The sequence below is a fragment of the Hylobates moloch genome, unplaced genomic scaffold (genome assembly GCF_009828535.3).
Source record: "Hylobates moloch isolate HMO894 unplaced genomic scaffold, HMol_V3 SCAFFOLD_10, whole genome shotgun sequence".
NCBI classification, from domain to species: domain Eukaryota; kingdom Metazoa; phylum Chordata; class Mammalia; order Primates; family Hylobatidae; genus Hylobates; species Hylobates moloch.
Window position 1 is genome coordinate 79,055,914 of NW_026652285.1, and position 18,141 is coordinate 79,074,054.

At 43.5% G+C, this 18,141-nt stretch overlaps 1 protein-coding gene across 7 annotated transcripts in view; it reads left to right on the forward strand.

Annotated features, from left to right (window-relative positions):
• The window catches only part of ZNF462 (zinc finger protein 462), a 151,961-nt gene that overhangs the window by 58,970 nt on the left and 74,850 nt on the right, over positions 1–18,141 (forward strand). For 4 of the 7 annotated variants that reach the window (XM_058445231.1, XM_058445230.1, XM_058445232.1 and 1 more), the window contains 6 exons: positions 1,658–1,907; positions 2,438–8,070; positions 8,837–9,001; positions 10,684–10,970; positions 13,887–14,005; positions 17,793–17,984. In XM_058445231.1, coding sequence (XP_058301214.1) covers positions 1,688–1,907; positions 2,438–8,070; positions 8,837–9,001; positions 10,684–10,970; positions 13,887–14,005; positions 17,793–17,984 — 6,616 coding nt within the window. In that variant the 5' untranslated portion in view covers positions 1,658–1,687. The remainder of the gene's footprint in view (positions 1–1,657; positions 1,908–2,437; positions 8,071–8,836; positions 9,002–10,683; positions 10,971–13,886; positions 14,006–17,792; positions 17,985–18,141) is intronic. The other 3 variants (XM_032164801.2, XM_032164804.2, XM_058445233.1) reach the window with 3 other exon arrangements.

Consider the following 18,141-nt stretch of genomic DNA (forward strand, 5'->3'; position numbering starts at 1 on the left):
GGAGTTGTCTGCACCATGGAAAAATTTGTTTTCAGGTCTAATGGACTGTGCGAAAGGAGAAGTGGGGTGGGGCCTCAGTGACTGCTGTAATTTGATCCAGAGCTGATAGCAACCTCTTCCACACAATTTGGGTTGGTGCTTAGACATAAAAGCTTGTGTATCTGGAATATTGAGACTTAGCTGAAAAGAGTCTGGTGCACAGTTCAATGTTTATTGAAAAAGGATAAATTGCTGGGTGAAAGAAGAGGAGGTAAATATCTGCAGCTCACTCTGCAAGCTCAGTCTGTCCAGAACTGGACTTGCCAGAAGTTATTTTAGCAGGCGATCAGGAGGAGCATTCTTTGATAGAAAATCTTTGCGTGATGGCTCCTTTCACTACATTGATGTATTATTACTGGACTTTTTTGTTCCTGCAGAAATAATTTATCTTTTACAGTAAAAGTATAGAGTATTACATCATAAAATACATTGGCTACAGCGTTAGTTCTTGGACATCTGGTTCTAGATTACAATGACTCAGTAGAGTTTGTGATGATCTTACTGAAGTAACTTACTCATTAGATAATAACAGGGTATCTCAACTTAGGATATACATTAAGATAGGAAGGACTCCACCTTTCTAATACATTTTTGACTTCTTGATGGTGGGACTCTCCATTGAGTTAGTGTGTAGCTTTATGTATATTTCAGTCACACAGTAAATAGCAGAATGAAGGTAGCTGGGCAAGTTTTGATTTATTCCATGGCAGCTTCACAACTTTTTGCATCCAGTTATGCACTTCATGTTTGTAAAGGAAAGAAGTGGAAAAAGATAAAGTCATGACTTAGAAGCCCTTCTTCAAAAATGCAAGTTTCTGTTGTCTTCGTGCAAATTGAGGTGCCAAGGTGCAACTTTAAACAGAAACTGGATTGTCATCCAAAGTTGGTTGTTTGAAAACCTCATGAGGAATATTTTATGACCTAATTAGATTGAAGAAGCTGTTAGGTTATAATTGGTAGGTAGTAAAAGAGCAAATAGTCATTTAGCTCATGGAAAAAAAACCCCACAACTAAACTATTTGGAGAAGGGAGGAAAGAGAGGTGCACCCCAATATCAGCAAAGTTATTAAAATAAGAAAAGCTACAATAAAAATGCTCTACCTCCACTCCCAAGATTTAAATACTATTTCACTATTTGGTGATAAAACACCAAGGTAATAATACTAAATAAACAGCTAATGAAGGCTGAAATTTTCCCTTTCTTCTGTGTGGACATCCTCTTTACTTTTGAGATGGTTCCAATTTAAAAAGAAAATGAGTCCAAGGCAGAACCAAAGCCAACATTAAGTTACCAAGAAATTTGGATTCAGTGGAGAAGCTCAGAAACTTCTAAAACTTTTGAAGTATTAAGCATTTCCTTGACAAATGGCATTGGAAGACATACCATGCTAGAAAATGTTTATCTGGTATTTTTCCTTCTTTGAAGTTATGAGGTCAAGGACATCATCTCCATTATGTCTGATTGCCTCTCTTTAGCCAGTGTTCCAACTGGCAAATTCCAATAAGAGAAATCTACTAATACTGGAATTTTTTCCCATTAATGGATATACAGCCCCATCAGCTCGAGGTATGCGATTAGTGCATTCCTTAAGATGTTTTGTTCTGACTTCTGCCACAGGTTCCTAATGTGAGAGGGTAGTCCCAGATCATGGAGGTGCTTCAGTGTGATGGCTGTGATTTCAGAGCCCCATCTTATGAAGATCTCAAGGCACACATTCAGGATGTCCATACGGCATTTCTGCAGCCAACTGATGTTGCTGAGGACAATGTGAATGAGCCACGATGTGGGTCCATGAACGCCAGTAATCAGACAGAGGTGGAGTTTTCTTCTATAAAGGATGAATTTGCCATTGCAGAAGATTTATCAGGTAAATCTATACTAAACTTGGCACGGCTGATGTATTTTAATTGCTCTCGTTTCCTTTTAGCCTGTAGCCATGGTTCTTAATATACGTGGCTTTTGCAGAGTTTCTTGTGCTTTGCTAGCCATTTTTGTGGTTTGGGCGTCATGTATCTCTTCTTGAGTATCTTAGGTTGTTATCTTTTCAAAAGCTCCCTCATATATCCTACCTTTTAATTTGGAGAACAAGGTAGTTGCTTGGAAAGTTCTAGAAAAAGTAGTACAAGTTATGAAACTTGTATTTTTGTAGCTGTGTGGCTCATTTATGGAGATGAGGAGAATACCTAAAGCTGTACACTGCATCTTTATCCATGAGAATGTGCAGTACGTATATCTTCATTGATGCTTTGTGAATACTCTTCAAGGCCTCATCTTGAGACTTCAGGCCTTTTGCATGTGATGTTTAGTAACGGAGAATAATTGGAATGGTACTGATTTGCATGATTGGATATTTTAATTATCTTTTGCTTTGTCACTTTCCTTATGCTTTTTCTTTAGGTCAAAATGCAACTGCATTGGGGACCGGAGGTTACTATGGCCACAGTCCAGGATATTATGGTCAGCATATTGCCGCTAATCCCAAACCAACAAACAAGTTTTTTCAATGCAAGTTCTGTGTACGCTACTTCAGGTCAAAAAACCTCCTCATAGAACACACTAGAAAGGTCCATGGAGCTCAAGCTGAAGGGAGTTCATCAGGACCCCCTGTCCCAGGATCCTTAAATTATAATATCATGATGCACGAGGGATTTGGAAAGGTCTTCTCTTGCCAGTTTTGCACATACAAGTCACCAAGAAGGGCAAGAATAATTAAGCATCAGAAGATGTATCACAAAAACAATTTGAAGGAGACCACTGCTCCCCCACCTGCTCCTGCTCCAATGCCAGACCCTGTGGTTCCGCCCGTATCCCTGCAGGACCCCTGCAAGGAACTGCCAGCAGAGGTTGTGGAGCGCAGCATCTTAGAGTCTATGGTCAAGCCTTTGACCAAATCTCGAGGCAACTTTTGTTGTGAGTGGTGCAGCTACCAGACCCCCCGCCGAGAACGCTGGTGTGACCACATGATGAAGAAACACCGCAGTATGGTCAAGATCCTTTCCAGTCTCAGACAGCAACAAGAAGGAACTAATCTACCTGATGTGCCGAACAAGAGTGCCCCCAGCCCCACTTCCAACTCCACCTATCTGACCATGAATGCTGCAAGCCGGGAGATACCCAATACCACCGTCTCCAACTTCAGGGGCTCCATGGGCAACTCCATCATGAGACCCAATTCTTCTTCAGCTTCCAAGTTTTCGCCCATGTCTTACCCTCAGATGAAGCCGAAGTCACCTCACAATTCTGGTCTAGTTAACTTGGTAGAGAGATCCCGTTATGGAATGACTGACATGACCAATTCTTCTGCTGACCTGGAAACTAACAGCATGCTAAATGACTCTAGTTCTGATGAAGAGTTAAATGAAATAGACAGTGAGAATGGTTTAAGTGCTATGGATCACCAGACATCAGGCCTGTCTGTAGAGCAGCTGATGGGCTCAGATGGCAACAAATTATTGGAGACCAAGGGGATTCCATTTAGAAGATTCATGAATAGGTTCCAGTGCCCCTTTTGTCCTTTCCTCACCATGCATCGACGTAGCATCTCTCGTCACATAGAAAACATCCACTTATCTGGAAAGACAGCTGTCTACAAATGTGACGAATGTCCGTTTACTTGCAAGAGCTCGTTGAAACTTGGGGCTCACAAACAGTGTCACACGGGTACAACGTCAGACTGGGATGCTGTGAATTCCCAGAGTGAAAGCATTTCTTCCTCACTGAATGAAGGTGTGGTGTCTTATGAGAGCTCAAGCATCAATGGTAGAAAGTCAGGAGTCATGTTGGATCCCTTGCAGCAGCAACAGCCACCGCAACCACCACCACCGCCACCACCACCGCCACCATCACAGCCACAGCCACTGCAGCAGCCACAGCCACCACAGCTGCAGCCACCACATCAGGTGCCACCCCAGCCACAAACACAGCCACCACCAACGCAGCAGCCACAGCCACCCACACAAGCCACACCTCTGCATCCGTACAAATGCACCATGTGTAATTACTCCACCACAACTCTGAAAGGGCTAAGAGTCCATCAGCAGCATAAACATTCATTCTGTGACAACTTGCCAAAATTCGAGGGGCAGCCCTCAAGCCTACCATTGGAAAATGAGACAGACAGCCACCCCTCTTCCAGCAACACTGTGAAGAAAAGTCAGACCTCAATTCTTGGGTTGTCCTCCAAGAACAATTTTGTAGCTAAGGCCTCTAGGAAGCTCGCCAATGACTTTCCCCTAGATTTGTCACCTGTGAAGAAGAGAACCAGGATTGACGAGATAGCAAGCAACCTTCAGAGCAAAATTAACCAAACCAAACAGCAGGAAGATGCAGTGATCAATGTTGAGGATGATGAAGAGGAAGAGGAAGACAACGAAGTCGAGATAGAGGTTGAGTTGGACAGGGAGGAGGAGCCGACAGAACCCATCATAGAGGTTCCCACTTCCTTTTCTGCCCAACAGATATGGGCAAGAGATACCAGTGAGCCCCAGAAGGAGCCCAACTTCAGAAACATCACCCACGATTACAATGCCACCAATGGGGCTGAGATTGAGCTCACCCTTTCTGAAGATGAAGAGGATTATTATGGCTCCTCAACAAACTTGAAAGATCACCAAGTTTCCAATACTGCTCTGCTGAATACCCAAAATCCCATCTATGGGACTGAGCACAATAATGAAAACACAGACTTTGGTGACTCTGGAAGGCTTTACTATTGTAAACACTGTGACTTTAACAACAAATCTGCCCGGAGTGTTAGCACCCACTACCAACGAATGCACCCATACATTAAATTCAGCTTTAGGTACATCTTGGACCCCAACGATCATAGTGCAGTGTACAGGTGCCTGGAATGCTACATCGATTACACCAATTTCGAAGATCTCCAGCAGCATTATGGCGAACACCACCCAGAAGCCATGAATGTACTCAACTTTGATCACTCGGACCTGATCTACCGGTGTCGGTTTTGTTCATACACGAGCCCGAATGTTAGAAGCCTGATGCCACATTACCAAAGAATGCATCCCACGGTGAAGATCAACAACGCGATGATATTTTCAAGCTATGTCGTGGAGCAGCAGGAAGGGCTGAATACGGAATCCCAGACCCTGAGGGAGATTCTGAATTCGGCTCCCAAGAACATGGCGACTTCCACACCTGTGGCTCGTGGTGGTGGTTTGCCAGCTACGTTCAACAAAAACACTCCTTCTAAGACCTTTACTCCTGAATGTGAAAATCAGAAGGACCCTTTGGTCAACACTGTTGTTGTTTATGATTGTGATGTTTGTTCGTTTGCAAGCCCCAACATGCATTCTGTCTTGGTTCATTATCAGAAGAAACACCCCGAAGAAAAGGCTTCCTACTTTAGGATCCAGAAAACTATGCGAATGGTGTCTGTGGACAGGGGCTCTGCCCTTTCTCAATTATCATTTGAGGTGGGTGCTCCAATGTCTCCCAAAATGTCCAACATGGGTTCCCCACCCCCCCCACAACCCCCGCCACCAGACCTCAGTACTGAGCTTTACTACTGCAAACACTGTTCCTACAGCAATCGGTCAGTTGTGGGAGTGCTTGTCCACTACCAGAAAAGACACCCAGAAATAAAGGTTACTGCCAAATATATCAGACAGGCTCCTCCCACAGCTGCAATGATGAGAGGGGTCGAAGGGCCCCAAGGCTCCCCCCGGCCACCTGCCCCCATACAACAGCTGAACCGAAGCAGCTCTGAGAGAGATGGCCCTCCTGTGGAGAATGAGATGTTCTTTTGCCAGCACTGTGATTATGGGAACCGGACGGTCAAAGGGGTACTCATTCATTATCAGAAGAAGCACCGAGACTTCAAGGCCAATGCAGACGTGATCCGGCAGCATACGGCCACCATTCGAAGCCTCTGTGACCGAAATCAGAAGAAGCCTGCCAGCTGCGTGCTTGTCTCCCCCTCTAATCTGGAGCGGGACAAAACGAAACTCCGAGCACTCAAATGTAGGCAGTGCTCATATACCTCCCCCTACTTCTATGCACTGAGGAAGCATATCAAGAAAGACCACCCCGCCCTGAAAGCCACAGTTACGTCCATCATGCGAAGGGCATTTCTAGATGGCTTGATAGAAGCTGGCTACCACTGCGAGTGGTGCATCTACTCCCATACGGAGCCCAACGGTTTGCTCCTGCATTACCAACGGAGGCATCCAGAACACTATGTTGATTACACCTACATGGCTACTAAACTGTGGGCTGGGCCAGACCCATCCCCTCCCTCTCTCACAATGCCAGCCGAAGCCAAAACCTACAGATGCAGGGACTGTGTTTTTGAAGCTGTCTCCATCTGGGACATCACTAATCATTACCAAGCATTCCACCCCTGGGCCATGAATGGTGATGAGTCAGTGCTGCTGGACATCATCAAGGACAAGGATGCTGTGGAGAAGCCCATTCTTTCATCTGAAGAGTTGGCAGGCCCTGTGAATTGTGAAAACAGTATACCCACCCCTCTCCCAGAGCAGGAAGCTGAATGTCCAGAGGATGCAAGACTGTCCCCTGAGAAAAGCCTGCAGCTAGCTTCAGCCAACCCCGCCATATCCTCTACCCCATACCAGTGCACGGTATGCCAATCTGAGTATAACAACTTGCACGGCCTTCTCACTCATTATGGGAAGAAGCACCCTGGCATGAAAGTGAAGGCTGCTGACTTTGCCCAGGACATTGACATCAACCCAGGTGCCGTCTACAAATGCAGGCATTGCCCATACATCAACACCCGCATCCATGGCGTACTGACCCACTACCAGAAGCGACACCCGTCCGTCAAGGTGACCGCTGAGGACTTTGTGCACGACGTAGAGCAGTCCGCTGACATATCCCAGAACGACGTGGAGGAGACGAGCAGGATCTTCAAGCAAGGGTACGGCGCCTACCGGTGCAAACTGTGTCCGTACACACACGGCACTTTGGAGAAACTGAAAATCCACTACGAGAAGTATCACAATCAACCTGAATTTGATGTCTTTTCCCAGTCGCCCCCGAAGCTGCCAGTCCCCCTCGAGCCCGAGATGACCACTGATGTGAGCCCCTCCCAAGTCTCCATCACTGAGGAGGAGGTGGGAGAGGAGCCCGTGTCTACTTCTCACTTCTCTACCTCCCACCTGGTCTCCCACACTGTGTTCCGGTGCCAGCTCTGCAAGTACTTCTGCTCCACAAGGAAGGGGATTGCCAGGCACTACCGCATCAAGCACAATAATGTCCGCGCCCAGCCAGAAGGCAAGAACAACCTCTTCAAGTGTGCCCTGTGTGCCTACACCAACCCCATCCGCAAAGGTCTGGCAGCCCATTACCAGAAGCGCCACGACATTGATGCGTATTACACTCACTGCCTGGCAGCCTCCAGGACCATCAGCGACAAGCCCAATAAAGTGATCATCCCATCCCCGCCCAAGGACGACTCCCCTCAGCTGAGCGAGGAACTCCGGCGGGCAGTGGAGAAGAAAAAGTGCTCCTTGTGCTCTTTCCAGTCTTTCAGCAAGAAGGGCATCGTGTCCCATTACATGAAACGCCACCCAGGGGTGTTCCCAAAGAAGCAGCACGCCAGCAAGTTGGGGGGCTACTTCACAGCCGTCTATGCAGATGAGCATGAGAAGCCCACGCTGATGGAAGAAGAGGAGAGAGGCAGCTTTGAGAAAGCCGAGGTGGAGGGTGAAGCTCAGGAAATCGAGTGGCTCCCGTTCCGCTGCATCAAATGCTTCAAGCTGTCCTTTAGCACTGCAGAGCTGCTGTGCATGCATTACACTGACCACCACAGTCGGGACCTAAAGAGGGACTTCATCATTCTGGGCAACGGCCCCCGCTTGCAGAACTCCACCTACCAGTGTAAGCACTGTGATAGCAAACTGCAAAGCACAGCCGAGCTGACCTCACACTTGAACATTCACAATGAGGAATTCCAGAAGCGTGCCAAACGTCAGGAGAGGAGGAAACAGCTTTTGAGCAAGCAGAAATATGCAGATGGTGCTTTTGCAGATTTCAAACAAGAGAGGGTAAGGATATGTTTTGATTTCCCTTCCCCCAGGAGGCCTCTCATCACTGGTGCCCACATGCACTTCTTCGTTGCCAGCCAAACTGCTGCAGGCTTCCTAGTGACTTAGCTTGCCAGAGAGCTCAATAAGTCAATTAAACATTTCGAGCTTGATTATCTCCCATTCTGTGCTCACCCCTCTCCTTGGTCCCGTTCCCCTCCCTCCTTCCCTTTGACTCCTCCCATGGCTCCCCAGGGGAGGTTTGGGGTGGTTTCTATGTATGTCTTTCTGCCAAGTAGCTTTATCTGAAGCCTAGTTTTACAACAACGCTCGCTCTTTCCTAAGGCAGTGTGGGCTGTCTCTTGGTACCATTAGCACTTCTCAGCCATGTCTTGGTCTTCAGTGTTTGCTACATGAACCTAACGTCTCCAGGAGTAGATTTTATTTTATCAAGAAGTTCATTAATGGCGCAACTATGCAACGTTTCACCTGCCTAGTTGAAACTGGTTTGAAAACCAGATGACTTAGTGGCAGTGACAATGAGCTTCTGCACAGAAATCTTCTCTACTCACAAGCCGTAATGTATTTGGGTTTCAAAGACTTTGCATAGTAGGCAGCGTGCCATGATGCTGACAAATTTGTTATATAAAAATACTCGCCTATATCTCCCTTGGTTTTTAACCTGTTAATCAGCTTTAAAATAAAATATGTTAGTAAACTGCAAGAATAAATTCCGACAATTGAGGGAGGGCTCGGAGTACTGATGGCTACCAATGTATTTTACCAGCCTTTTGGTCACTTAGAAGAGGTGCCAAAGATCAAGGAGAGGAAAGTGGTGGGCTACAAATGTAAATTCTGTGTGGAAGTGCACCCAACGCTCCGAGCCATCTGCAATCACCTCCGAAAGCACGTCCAGTATGGCAATGTCCCAGCTGTGTCAGCTGCTGTGAAGGTGAGAACTGGAAGGTCTGGATGAGCATTCTTGTGTGTGAGCGATTCGAGTTACTTATTAACCCCATTGCCTAAAGCAGCTCAGGAAAGAGCATCTCAGAATGTGGGCATTCCTGAATTATGCTTGGATTGGTTTGGCTTGTTTTGATTTCTTTGCAGGTTGGACCTTCCTCATCTTTCTGTTCAGGGAAAGGTCGAGTTTCGATCTGGTTTCCTTCCACGCGGATAGTTTGGTGGCAACAGAAGGTCCAGGATTCTCGGTCTAGGAGGCTTCGGGTCGTCCTTCTATTCTGCGTTTAGTGCCATTAGCTCTTCGTTCTTCCAAGTTGCCCGAGCTCTTGAGAGGAATCAAGTGGGTTCTGTTCCCATCATCTTCTGCTCCTCTTTCTTCCTCACTTCTTACTGTTCTCATCTGGCTGAGGATGCAGAGAGCCTAGGAGAATCTCTTTGTCTTCTTATCCTGGGTCCTCTGGGGACTGCAAGAGACATTAAAACGAAAAGCATTCAAGTCACAATTGACCCTGAAAGCCTTCGTTTGTCTCCTCCATCCCATCTCCCATACGATGCTGACAACCCATATGATGCTGACAAGTGTCTTCCCTTTTCCCTCTGACTTTTATTAGGCCACCTGTTTTGAACATCATAATCCTAATAGCAGCCACCACGTCAATATCCAAGCCACCATCCCGGTCTTCCAGGATATTGCTAAGCCCTATTATTTATTAAAACAGAAGTCATTTCGGGTTTCTGCCCTTTCTCTATGGGTACATGCGAATATATTTTTGTCATCTGCCCTTCTTGAGCTTACATCCTATTTTGCCAATTTAACATGAAGATAAAGTCTCTACTTTTCTTCATTGAAGACTGAAGCTTTCTGTCTTTTGGCAGAACAGTGGCAACCCAGGGATATCAGCAGTCGGCTTCTTTCATACACCACTGCGGTGTGTCCCAGGCTCGTTTCCTGGGATCATGTGAGAGAGACAGAAGGGCTTTTCCTGTGTAATCAGTAACCCAAGGAGCCATCTCGAAAAACAGGTGACTTAAAACTAGGCTGCTCCTTAATTTTTTGAATTGATTATGCAGCAGTCTCCAGTCATAGAGTGAAGTCACCATCTACAGGGTAGGGGGCAGACAGCAGGATCTTTTGCTTTGCTTCCTTTCCAGATAATGGCCCAAGGCTCCTCAATGACCATACTACTTTGCTTTTCTTTCTCTTCCTTCCTTCCTTCCTTCCTTCCTTCCTTCCTTCCTTCCTTCCTTCTTCCTTCCTTCCTTCCTTCCTTCCTTCCTTCCTTCCTTCCTTCCTTCCTTCCTCTCTTTTCTGTGAGCCACAACCCTAGCCCAACTTTATGTCATCTTAGATGGGGTTGCAGTTTGAATTTTCTTTTAAGATGGGGAAGAAGTGAGTGAAGTGTCTTCAGAGTGGGAGAAGCCCTTGTTCACATTTCGCAGACAGTAGCAACCTGTGTCCGGGTATGTTGTCCTAAAATCACCTCCACTGCATGAAGAATGGCAGTTGGGCTTGCTCTCCCCTCTAGGGGTAGCTGGAGAGGCAGGGGAGGAAGCTTTGACAAGAAGTGCTGTTGAGTTTGGGAGAATGAAGGGAGCAAAAGAAAGCTGGGGGCAATGATGATGGATATTTATTTTGTTGGTGGGGCATGTGTGTGTGTGTGGTTCTCTTAGCAGGAGGCGGATGACCCTGCCCACTTGTTCCTGGATGAATTGGAAGCAGCCAAAGACGCCAGTGGCGCCCTGGTGGGCCGGGTGGATGGTGAACACTGCTTGCTTGATGGAATGTTGGAGGATGAAACCCGGCCGGGGGGATACCATTGCAGTCAATGTGACAGAGTCCTGATGTCCATGCAGGGGCTGCGTTCTCATGAGAGGAGCCACCTGGCCCTGGCCATGTTTACCCGTGAGGACAAGTACAGCTGCCAGTATTGCTCCTTTGTTTCGGCTTTCAGGCACAAGTAAGTGCTATTGGGGGGTCACTAGTGGTTATTGGGAGAAGCTTGGATGAGTAAGAAGGCCCCACTCATGGTTCACACCCGCTGCTGTGTTACCTGGAGCCTCAGTCACCTTTTCTGTAAAATGGGGCTGAGAACAGGAGATTGATTGATGGCGTTAGATTTGGCAAATGCAGGCATTTTAAAAATGAGAATTAGAGGAATTGCTATGATTTACCCAAAGGAAAAATGCAGCTGTGGAGAGTAGATGAGTCTCCTGATTCATCTGTCAAACATTCAGCCGAAATCTAGTCATTGTTTGAGGAAGTAAAGTCCATTTGGAAAACTGAGTTGCTAACGAGGTAAAATTAGGGCTATTAACCCATGTGACCAAAGAAACATTGCTTGCAATTTTTCAAAAGATCTTGAAAGGTAAAGAAGTTCATGGATGCCAAAGAGTTGCTTGACATACAGGGAGATTGAGGAGAGGGAGCTTCTCATTACTCATCACAGCTTTGGAAGTGTAAATATGGAATAGGTGTGTAAGGCTTTTTGGGGCCACGGAAAGAGGGGTGGTTTTAAGAACAACTTTTTGTTGCCTTTCTCTTTCAGCTGTATAAAAGAGTGATAAATATTCAATAATGCGTTTGGACAGTCTTGGATAAAGGTGACTAAGACTGACATGCTTTTTAAAACAATTTTTTTAATGAAATAAATGATGGACTATTTGCTTCTTACGGAAGATAACGGGGCCAGTTAGTGGTTGTTGAACAGAAGAAGGAGGTGGTGTTTTCACAGAGGTTAGGATGGGTTGTAAACACTTTATTATTATACAGAGCCTAATATCTAATCTTTGTCATCAGATCCATACATTGGCACAAAACTTGAAATACTTCAATTCAAGAAGTATTTATTGAACAGCATCTATCACATTGTCTGACACACAGTGGAACTTCAGTAAATAATTGTGAATAAATTAATATATCCTGTCCTAGGTACTGTGCTTTTGGGAAATATAAAGACACAGGCCATAGTCTGTGGCCAAGAGAATTTAGGGTCAAGGGTTGGTTTATGAAGTTAAAAAAAAAAAACAAAAAACCCACTGACTCAGCAAAATAAAGCACGTCTTCGAAAATATCAGTAAAATACTATGATGTGTCAAAGAAGGGAAATGTTACATCAACTTTGGAAGAGTCAGGAAGGTTTTATGGTGTAAGGAGCATTTGGGTCAAGTCTTAAAGTAGGAAAATAGGACTTGAATAGTTTGGAAAGGACATAAGATGTAGAGGAAAAGCTGAGGGAGGAGACCATGAAGCTGACTGGGGCCCTAGCTGGGGGTTCAGTTTGACTAATCCTTAAGTTACATGTAAAGGAATAGTGAAAGATAAGGTCTAAATACTTTAAAGGAGACCATATTTGGAGTTTTAAATGCCAGGAAATAGTATTTCATAATTTAAATTGCTGGTAAAAGGAAGAGTCAAATTAGTAAAATAATTATAATTGCTAACTTTTATTGCATCTCACTGTATACCAGGCACTGTACTAAGTGCCTTTAAATATTACTTAATTTCATTCTCAAAACACTCCTATAAGGTATGGCCCCATTATTATCATCTTATGAATAAGAAAAGTAAAGCCTAGAAAAATTAAGTAATTTGCCCAAGGACACACAGCCTATATGTAATGGCTGGGATTTATCCCAGGTAGCCTGACTCCATAGCGTGTGCTCTTGAGATGAAAAAAAAAAAAAAACATGGGGGCTGGGGACAAGGAATTAAGAAGCAACAATAGTAGCTAGTTCAAGAAGTTTGGGAATGATTGAAGGAATGGATTTGCCTGACTTGGAAAAATTGACTTAATGCATGGGATGAGGGACAAAGTAAAATACAAATGGCACCTAGGTTTTCAGTTTAGTCAACTGGGAGAAAGGTTAGTGCCATTTATAGAAACAAGGAAATGAAGAAGAGAATTTGTTTTGTAGAAAACTCTCTGATGGGTTTGTTTAGAACAGGTTGAGTTAAAGATAACTAAAGGACACCCAGAGGGAGCTGTCCAGGGGCAATTGAAAATGTTGCTTTGGAGCTCAGGAGAGCATTATATGTTGAAATGGTAAGCAGTACCGTTCCCACATGAGGCATTTAGAATGGAATTTAGTTCTCTGGAGTACTGATACAAATTAGAACTTCTTCCCACACCTTGTTTGGTAGATTTATTATTTTTTAGGCTAATAATTATTATGAAGTACTAGGGGTTCGTTGTAATTAAATAGCTCCCTTGTAAATTGCTTCTGGAAGACTTACAGCAAACATGGCTGTGTGTATCAGAAGGGATGTACAGCCTTTTGACCATGTGACTCCTTTAAACATGCATGCACTATGCCTCCATATTAATATAGACCCTGGCAACAAGACAGCCCATTGCAAGAAGGTCAGCCACTTCGAAACCTCCCTTCCTCACTCTAGTGTTCACAATGAAAGTAGAATTAGAATTCAAAAAGAAAGTCAGCTCTTTTCAAATGCTAAATTTCTCTAATTCCCATTCTGTTATTTGAATAAGTTAGAGGACTAATTGATAGGCACTCTCACTGGCTTGGCAGGAAACTTGAATTCACCCATATTGTACCTTCTCTTTAGATACACTCTTCCAATGATCAGAGCTCTAAGAAGGGACAATAAAGATTCTTACCATGACCTGTTACCACTGCCATATCTCTAAATCCAAAATAAATCTCTTGATGTTTTCCTTTAGCTTCCTGTCCTCTTAGAGTAGGTACAACTCTTGAGAATTAATTAATTAAATTGATAAACGCCATTATTGGAAAGTAAACAAAAGGACTTTGAACGACCTAGAAGTAGAATTCCTGGAAAAAAGGCAATGAGCAAATCCTCTATGCAATTTTTAATTTTGTTGTTTTTCTTTTTGTTTTCCTTCTACATCAAGTTTGGATCGCCATATGCAAACCCACCACGGACACCATAAACCATTCCGATGCAAACTCTGCTCCTTCAAGTCCTCCTATAACAGCCGGCTGAAAACACATATACTCAAAGCTCATGCTGGTGAGTTGTGCACTGATGATGCACAAGTTCTTTAGCACTCTCTGAGTTTGAAACCTGATGGTCTTTATTGAGTTAAATACTGTCCTGCCTTACACTTGAGATGCCTTATTCTTGGGATGGATGTATATTCAGTTTTATTTTCACCTAGTAAAGAAAAAATAAAGAAAAAAGTAAAAGTTAAACAAAATCACCTAAATCCAAAATAATACAAAGCCTATGTCACCCCTGTTATGGTTAGTTCGTTCGTGCTACTAACAAGTTAGAATTAGACTGTTGGTGATTTTTACAGAAATTTCTAAATTGCCTCTACTTTCTAATTCCATTGCCAAGAATTGTTGTATCTACTAAAAAGACTTTCCAGCTAAAATAAAGTTACCAACTTAAGGAAGTTAGAAAGGGCAAAGGGAACTCAAGATATGTGAGATTTTTCAAGAGATACCCTTAGATACGTTTCCATACATAAGATAGAAAATGACTTTGGGTTGTGAGTGTCCAGGAGCTGTACTGGTCTCTATCATATTGTTGTTCCATCTCATTACTCATTAGAAAAAATTGGAAATGAAAGAAGAAATACAGTCAGTCATCTATAATCTTATCCGAAGACCACTGTTGTTGACGTCTGATGTGTCAAGAACATCCCTTACCCACCAGGCTGTGCACTAGGCATGTTATATGCATCATCTTCTTTAGTCCTACAGTCGTCCTAAAGGGGAGTCATTGTGTCACATCCTTGTGACCCTTGGTCACACTTTGAACAGTGTTGTGAGAACCGCTCAGAACCTGGGTCCTTCATTTTTGCCAGCTCCTCATACTCTATGTAAACAGGACCATGTCTCTTCACTGTCTTCTGAGTGTCGGATTTTGTTGAACTGACTTAATGCATTAAGATTACTCAGGGCTCCCAGTTGTCCCAAACTCCAGTAGGAGTAAGGAATGGGACAGGGAAGTTAGCTATAGGGGCTTTTTTATATCTTTTTGTATTTTTCTGTCTCTGGGAAATTTCTACTAAAGTTCTTGAAGTGAGTGGCTTCGGGGTTCAAATCACTCTTTTCTAACTTGTTTATATTGTAAATTATCCAGCTGGGACACTATCCTGGTGAGTTTTGCCCATAGGCCTTAGCCTTGTCAAAAGCACTTTTACCAGTGAGAGCTGAGAAGAGATGATTCGGCCTATGGGAAAGACTTGAAGAGAGCATCAGAGCCTGCACACTGATGCCAGCGTATTAAGCTGAAGTGTCTGCTCTTGGAGCTGACCCAGCAAACTGGCCTCCCTGTACTCACTGGCTGGCAAGAAGAGAGCATCCAGTAAGAGAGATTGGGAGCAATGTAATTCAGTTCTTGACATGCCTTGGAACCTTGGCCTCCATGACATTGCTTTGAGCGACTGAGTGGGGCTTGGCTTGGAAAAAGCCAGTACGTTTTCTAAAAGACTCTTGACTCATCTTGTCTGTTCTAGATGGATTATTTTATTTTATTTTAAAGAAGAAAAGGCAATGTGTGCTAACCCAAACATCTGGATTTGAATTCTCTGTCAGGTCGTGCAGCTCACAGCCACCAGCAAGGTTCACATAACCAAGCTTGCATTAAAAAAAAAATGAAAAAATAGAATAAAGAGGGCAGTAGTATTCTATATATTGTTATACATATATTAGTAAACATCATACACAGCATTGTCATCTAACTCCTAAAGAGATACAACTGACTGGTGTTTCCGGTTGGGTCCTCTGACTTTTTTGAACTTCTGTCCTTCCTTGTACTTTGTGATGTTGGGCAATTCAAGTTTTTATGTGGGTTTCTTCAAGACTTCTTTGGGGCCGGGCGCGGTGGCTCACGCTTGTAATCCCAGCACTTTGGGAGGCCGAGGCGGGCAGATCACGAGGTCAGGAGATCGAGACCAGGGTGAAACCCCGTCTCTACTAAAAATACAAAAAAAAAAATAGCCAGGCGTGGTGGCGGGCGCCTGTAGTCCCAGCTACTCGGAGAGGCTGAGGCAGGAGAATGGCGTGAACCCGGGAGGCGGAGCTTGCAGTGAGCCGAGATTGCACCACTGCACTCCAGCCTGGCCGACAGAGCGAGACTCCGTCTCAAAAAAAAAAAAAAAAAAAAAGACTTCTTTGGAAATGCAAGCTCTGAGGGTCATCAGTGGTGAGAGGAAGGCTTAATTACAGAACTTGGATGCTATACTCACTTCACATGTGAACCCATTTGGTAATTTTCATGGTGGCAGGAAAATAATAATCTCGGAAAAGCAGGGGCAAAGAATGATCTTCCAATACCTGTTTTTCTTACTTTTAATCCTTAGACCACAACTCTGTTCATTTTTACTGGTCCACAAAACTTTATGATTCCGTTTTCTCTTCTTTCTTCTCTGACTTTTAAATGTCACCTTAAAAATTAATTTTAAAAATACATGTTCGTTAGAGAAAGTTTGGAAATGAAAGAAGAAATACAGTCATTCATAATCTTGTTACCTAAACACCACTGTTGTTAACATTTCATATATTTCCTTTCAGTCATTTTCTCTATAATTATTTTTAACGGTTGTAATTCTAATGCAATTGAATATATATATTTAGCCTTTGTATTTACTTTTATTTTTATGTTATTATAAACTCCAAGAATTTATTTTAATAGAGTAAAATAAATCATCAATAGGATATGCCCAGATTGACTTAATCGTTTTCTTATGGTTGTAAATTTAGGTTATTTCATACCTTTTTCAAGCATAAATTATGTATATTTCTAAGTAAAGCTTTATATTTATTAAAGGATATCTTCTTATTACTCTTTGAAATGGAGTTACTAGGTTGGAAACATGAGCATTTCTAAATCTATTGCTCTTAAAAGCAAAATGGCTTTCTGAATTGATCTTACCAGTGTATATATGTCCAACAATTTAAGCATGCCCACTTCACACTCTTAGTTCTTAAAATGTAATTAATTTAACAGGTAATATACAGCGAAGGTAAATCACACTCTAACTTAATTTGGTCATGGTGATCTGTGTTGTATTTCAGTGGCATAAAATTAATTTTAAAAATAGTGCTTATTTTTACTGAGAGGCAGTCTTTATTGAAGAATATTGGAGATAACCACACATACATACCCACACACTGTACCCCCTAAACCCCCATGTTTACATATACAGCTCTCTTCCTTAGAGAAATGACTAATTTTTACCCATTTCTGTGCTATTGACTAGATAAGGAAATGGAGTTCTATGCTGAAGTTTATGAACTGGTCCAAAAATATATATATGTGGGATGAGAACGTGTATAGTTAGCAAGGAAGTACAGAATAGAAGAGCACAACAGAGCTTGCACTGAATGACTTTGTGATTAAAAAGCCACTAATAGATCTTTGGAATAATAATTAAGCATATTATTTTCTGGGACTGACAAAAAGGCAACCTTGAATGAAACCTGACATGGTCATTTCTAGTGTAGAGAGGGAGGGAAAGGGATTGGAAATTTTTCTAAAGGAGGTATCCTGGGCAGTTGGGTTTCACTTCCTATTGGGGAATTAGTTCATAGCTTCACTCCTGTAAGCAGAGCCCAAAATGAAAAAGGACCAGTTCACTAGATTCTGGAGCTCATGGAAGAGTTTCAACTCCAAAGGAGCACTGTGGTTGTGGCAGGTTGTTGGTCTGTGAGGTTCGTTCATAGAACATGAAGCTTGAGAAGCGCTTCTCTAGTATGAGTTAACTGAGTTATCTTGTTTCCATCCCGGCCTTATACCCTTCTCTCCTCTTTTTCCTGTTCTATTTCTTGTCACCATCCTCTTCCAGGTGAGCATGCCTACAAGTGTTCTTGGTGCTCATTCTCCACCATGACAATCAGCCAGCTGAAGGAACACTCCCTCAAGGTCCACGGAAAAGCCCTGACCCTCCCCAGGCCACGGATCGTCAGTCTCCTCTCCTCACACTCCCACCACTCCTCCCAAAAAGCTACCCCGGCTGAAGAAGTGGAAGACTCCAATGGTAAAAATGGGCTTCCAAGCTAGAATTAACCACTCAGGGTTGAGGTGGGCTGGGATTCATTGCCAATCATTTTTTTAGAGGAAAATCTTATGTGAAAACATGATGGTTCAAGTGAAGGAAGAAATGTGAAAAGGTTTAAATGGTGTAGAAGTTGGAG